Source organism: Ochotona curzoniae, unplaced genomic scaffold (genome assembly GCF_017591425.1).
Source record: "Ochotona curzoniae isolate NIBS_2020 unplaced genomic scaffold, NIBS_Ocur_1.0 scaffold_4921, whole genome shotgun sequence".
Taxonomy (NCBI): Eukaryota; Metazoa; Chordata; class Mammalia; order Lagomorpha; family Ochotonidae; genus Ochotona; species Ochotona curzoniae.
The window spans coordinates 285896-291568 of record NW_024467125.1 but is presented as its reverse complement, the minus strand read 5'-3'; the positions used below and the strand labels follow the sequence as shown (position 1 = coordinate 291568).

At 40.4% G+C, this 5673-nt stretch overlaps 1 protein-coding gene across 1 annotated transcript; it reads left to right on the top strand.

Annotated features, from left to right (window-relative positions):
* Nucleotides 1–4108: 4108 nt before the first annotated feature.
* LOC121149987 (olfactory receptor 7A10-like) lies at nt 4109–5035 on the top strand. Its single transcript, XM_040970616.1, has one exon. It carries the CDS (start codon nt 4109–4111, stop codon nt 5033–5035), a length of 927 nt encoding a protein of 308 aa, XP_040826550.1.
* The last annotated feature ends 638 nt before the right edge of the window (nt 5036–5673 follow it).

The window sequence follows — 5673 nt, the reverse complement described above, 5'->3', positions numbered from 1 at the left end:
GGAGAAACAAATGGAGCTCCTGTCTCCTGACTTTGGCCTGGCCCAGCCAAAGCTGCTGCCTCCACTGGAGGAATGAGTCAGAGCATGAAGATCTTTCTCTTTTCTTAATTTTTCTCAGCCTATCACTTTGTCTTTAAAATAAGTAATATGTAAATTTCTTTTCTCCAGAAAAGAACCAATGTATCTTGCTGTGTCTGTGCAGATTAGAGGCCAAACATGCATGCATCCTTTGGGTGAAATCAAATTGCCTGAAGTTCTGGTTCCTCCCGCAGGCTTCAAGGGAGAACCCCTTACCTGCCTCTTGCAGTTCTTGGAATCAGCTTGTGTCACTGACTCCTGGCTCTTCCTGCACCTTCAGTGTCAGTAGTAGCACAGACCCTTTCAGGCATCCTTTAACTCCACCTCAACTCCTCCCTTATACATGGAAAGAGTGACTGTAATGGCACAAGCCTCTCACTGATAGCTTGCTGCAATCTTCTTATGTTTAGTTAGCAATCTTATTTCGCATGTTACCTCCTGTTATGCAAATTCACATGCTGCAGTGGTCTGGGTGGTTAGGTTATAGACATTATACGTCTTCCCAGGTTACACCAAGATTCTGCTACTTTTCATCACCAAGATTCTGAGTTTTGGGTCACACATGTCCTTCCTAGCTTATGGCATGCTAATGAACTTACTGGGAGAGTTGTCATTTGCTATCCAGCACAGTGCTATGTTTAGACCCTCAAGGCTTTTGTATTCACTGCACATGGGAGTCCCTCTAAACGGGGGGTGGGGGGAAAGAGAGGGAGAGGGAGAGAGAGAGAGATAAATAGAGAGAGAAAAGCTGGCTATCTACTGGCTAACTCCCCAAATTCCCACAATAACCAGTGCTCGGCCAGCTGTAATCCAGGACCCAGGAACTCAATCTACATTTCACACATGGATGTCAGGAACCAATTACTTGAGATATCACCTACGACCTGGTGATTCATGCTTGTAGAGAACAATTGAGTGAATGCAGGGCTCCACCAGCCCTCTTCCCTTAAAATGAAATATTCTTAAAATCATGAACAGACATTTGTAAACTATGAAATCTTAAATGCTAAGATATGGAATCAAACTGGATGTCCATGAGGAAATGATAGAATTAAAAAACATGAACTACACACACAATGGAATGCCAATGAGTCATAAAAAGAAAAAAATATATATTTTAGAATAATTGGTTGCAGCTCACTTCATTCCTTCTGGTCCCACAAACTATTCCTTGCCACCCTAAGGTTTTTCCTAAATTATCATAAACTTTTCACATTGCATGAGTCTGAGGCAGGAATAACTAATTTCTTAGAATTTTTTATGAAATATCTGAAATTTGTTCTCATATCCATAAAAAGTTTAAAGTTTCTCTAAAATTCGCACCCATTTGTTAAACTCATGCAATATAAATAATGCTATCATTGGTGCTTAGATAAAAACTTTATGAGGGGCATGGTGTGATAGCGTAGTGGTTAGAGTCCTTGCTTACATGTGCCAGGATCTTATATGGGAGCCAGTTCTAATCACAGCAGCACCGCTTCCCATTCAGCTCCCTGCTGTGGCCTGGGAAAGCAGTGGAGGACAATCCAAAGCCTTGGGACCCAGCACCCAGGTGTGAGACCCGGAAGAGCTCCTGGCTTCAGATTGACTCAGCTCCATCCATTATGGCTGCTTGGGGAGTGAACCGTCAGATGGAAGATTTTCCTCTTGTTTCTCCTCCTTTCTGTACATCCACCCTTTCAATAAAAAATAAATAAATAAATCTTTTTAAAAAAACTTTGTGAGAACACATGTTTCTTCATTGATGTTCTGAGAAATATTCCTACTCCTCATAGGATTATAAGTTATGATAAACCTGTCCTTGTTGTAATTCTTCCCATGAGATGAGCTTCTGTAAAACATTTAACAGTACTTAACAAGGCATTAAATATCCATGCATAATTTCAGTGAAAGTTCATTATAACAGAGATTACAGAGCAGGAGAAAGATATTCAGCTGAGTCCAACATGGTCTTTTGGGAAACACCTGCAAGTAAATGGCGTTGTGTCATGGTCACATTCCCTCAGGGCCAGCAGGTGCTTGGAGTTAAGGGAGCTGCCTAATGAGCAGGGGCCAGGAGTTGTAAGTAGCTCCTCTGCTTTGGTCTCTAAGACACTACAACCTTGGGCTAGAAGCAGCCTGCTTCTTGCATTTGGAGTCCTGAAATTGGCTCAAGGGTAAGAGCCTCCCTCCTACTCTATGCTATGCCTGGGATGGAGCTTCAGCCTGCAGCATCCACCATCCAGGAAGCGATTTGGGCATTCATACAGACAATTAAGTCATAAAGTTGCCATGCAGGTGAGCCTGTCACACATTGCAGCAGTGTTTCCAAACTGTAGACACAGACAGCTGGCCCTGGGGTTAACCTAGAACTGGACTAATGTAGCTAACACCTGGGATAGGTCTGAGGTTACCCACTGCTATATTGAACTATTGAATGTACTTGTCATTGATTCAAGGATGAGGAAAATGCTGAATGTCCTATGGAAATAAGAATTACTAATAATAAAATGAGGGCTAGAAAAGAATAATTCTAGTAGAAAATGAGTGGTATGAGTTTCCTCGATTACATATGCTCGGCTTTGCAGCATTTAGAGATCTTGGTGAGTAGAGAAAGAATTTTCTGTGTGGAGGGACATGTGGTGGAGTGAGGTCATGTCAGTTTTGGAGTGTGAGAGAGATTGATTATTCACCACTCAAAGCTGGTTAGAGGAGAGGTGACGACTAACTGCTGACCCTGGGACAGCCTCTAAGTCTGAGTTACAACTCTGCCAATTTTGATTGATAAAAAAGAATGTAACAAACTCTCCCAGTATTGACAGGAAATGGCCAGGGGAGAAGAAATGCTTGCATGAATATCCTGAGAATAGCAGCTACTGGAACAAACACATCTAACAGTCTTCTGTCTTCTCTCACACATCACTCTCACATGACTCAATGTTATTTTATTGATGCAGTAAAAAGAGCTCCATCAAAGACACCTGCTCAAAAGTCATTGAATCATCTGTGAGTTGGATACACTCAGGAGTTTCCAGCCCCTTGCATTCTCTCCTGCAATTTTTCAGCACTTTCCTGGTGAGCTATCAGGTAGGCCTGGCTTATTCCTGTCTTTACTGTTCTGACCTAAAACGATTAATCACCGTTGACATCTTTATGTTTTCTGCCATGGAGTTCTTTGTTGTGTCCTTGAATGCAGTTCAGTGCAATGAAAAATGTATTTAGAAGGTAGATTGTTATGATCCACAATGTTGCAAAAATACCCTAATCCATACTAACCTCATCAAAATTTGGAGAACCTTTTATTTCACAAAATAGATGCACCAAAAATGCATTTATTAGCTGCATTTTTAAAAACATTTTGATGAACCTTTACTCAATTTTAAGAGAACTTGTGAAAGCTCCTATTTTTCTGTCGTCAAAGTCAAAGACTCATCCTGGGTTTGAACCCTGCTATTATGAAATCTACAAAATTTTGATTGTGCAAACAGAGTCTTAATAATTTAGTTGTATGTATATTTCCAACCTGCTCCATGTTGAGTTGCACTTATGATTTGGCATTCTTTGTGATTCCACTTTTCTTAACATGATTGAGTTATTTACTAAAAGTCAAAGCACTTCTGCATCCAGTAAAACCAATTAAGTATACTTCACTTTATAAATAGAATTGAATCCCATTACTATGATAGTTGGAACTACATATTATACACTGCTTCATTCCCTGCTTTCTATTTCATACATGGAAAAAGAATTTCAATGGAAATTACATGATGAGTTTGAAATCACTGATAAATAATTATTTTTCAAGTGATCAAAGACCATCACATGCAATGAGATAAGTTTCTGATGTTTTAGGAGAATACTGAGGGTAGGAAGGAATTCATAGTCAGTAATCCACTGTGTGGGACGCTAAGGAAATAAGCCATTTCAAATGTGAAAGCTACATTCTGAATTGGAAAACATGAATTTTTGATTTCTTCTCTGTTGATTAAGTCTATTTTGCATAAATATGATTCAGTTCTATTTACTTCTTCCTCATAGTATTGTGTACCACATGAAACTGAGCAACCAAACTCAGCTTTCCGAATTCCTTCTCCTGGGATTCTCAGAGAACCCAGCACTGCAGCCTATCATCTTTGAGTTATTCCTCTCCATGCACCTGGTCACTCTCAGTGGGAACCTGCTCATCATCCTGGCCATCCTCTCAGACCCACACCTCCACACACCCATGTACTTCTTCCTCACCAACCTGTCAATGGTGGACATTTGCTTTACCACCACCACCATCCCCAAGATGTTAGTGAACATCCAGATGCACAGCAAAGCCATCAGCTATGCAGGATGCATCACACAGATGTTCTTTTTCATATTGTTTGGTGGTTTGGATGACTTTATCCTGACTGTAATGGCCTATGACCGATTTGTGGCCATCTGTCACCCCCTACACTACATGGTCATCATGAATTCCCAGCTCTGTACGCAGCTGGTTCTGGTGTGCTGGACCATCAATGTCCTGGATGGTGTCTTACACAGCTTACTGGTCCTGAGGCTGAGATTCAGCACACACATGGAAATTCCTCACTTCTTCTGTGAGACAAATCAGGTGGTCCACAGAGCCTGTTCTGACACCTTTCTCAATGACCTCATGATGGATTTTGCAACTGTGCTATTTTTAGTTGGTCCATTAACTGGGATTCTATTCTCCTACTCCAAGATCATCTCCTCCATTTGTGCCATCTCCTCAGCTCAGGGAAAGCATAAAGCCTTTTCCACCTGTGCCTCGCACCTCTCTGCCATCTTTCTATTTTATGGCACAAGCATAGGTTTGTACCTCAGTGCCAGTGCTGCCCCAAGTTCAGCCTCAACTGTAGCAGCCTTGAAGATGTACACAGTGGTCACCCCCATGCTGAACTCCTTCATCTACAGCCTGAGGAACACAGACATGAAGAAGGCTATAAAAAAACTGTTGTTCCATAAATGATAGTGAAGCTCACAGTGTTGATGCTGAGCAGTGTCAGTGACTCATGTCTCAGTTTCAGGGTCATATACTGACATGACTTTATCAGAGGAGGAAGCAGAGCTTGCTTAGTCTTTTCACTGTCTGGTTTTATATATTTTAATGTTTAATTGCTCTGCGTATAATGCAAATGAAAGATAATTGCATTGTATTGTGTGTTTTCTCTGGTGGCACACAGTGTTTTCCTGATTTTTTTTTTTTATGTTTTTCCAGCACTAGAGTAATCATTGTTCCAGAAATAAAAGGTATCTAAAATTTTATGTAACAATAAAAATGTATGAGGTGTTAGTCTATGTGCTAAACAACTTTTCATTCCATGTGTATTTTTTACAGTGTATAGACTGCTTTTTGCATTTTATGCCTGTACTAATTCAGTATTCTCTTTACCACATAAATTTGTCTTTCTAAGAATTGGTCTATTTAGGTATACACAATGTTCTCCAGTTTCACAGAATTTATTGCAAAAAGATAAGATATTGTTGTTGAGTAGTATTCTGTTGTTTATGTAAAACAGATGCCTGTTGGTGGAACCTTAATTAGCATAACTTTGTACATGCTCCTTGAACTGCAAGAGGTTATGTGTGCAGAATTGAAATGTCCAA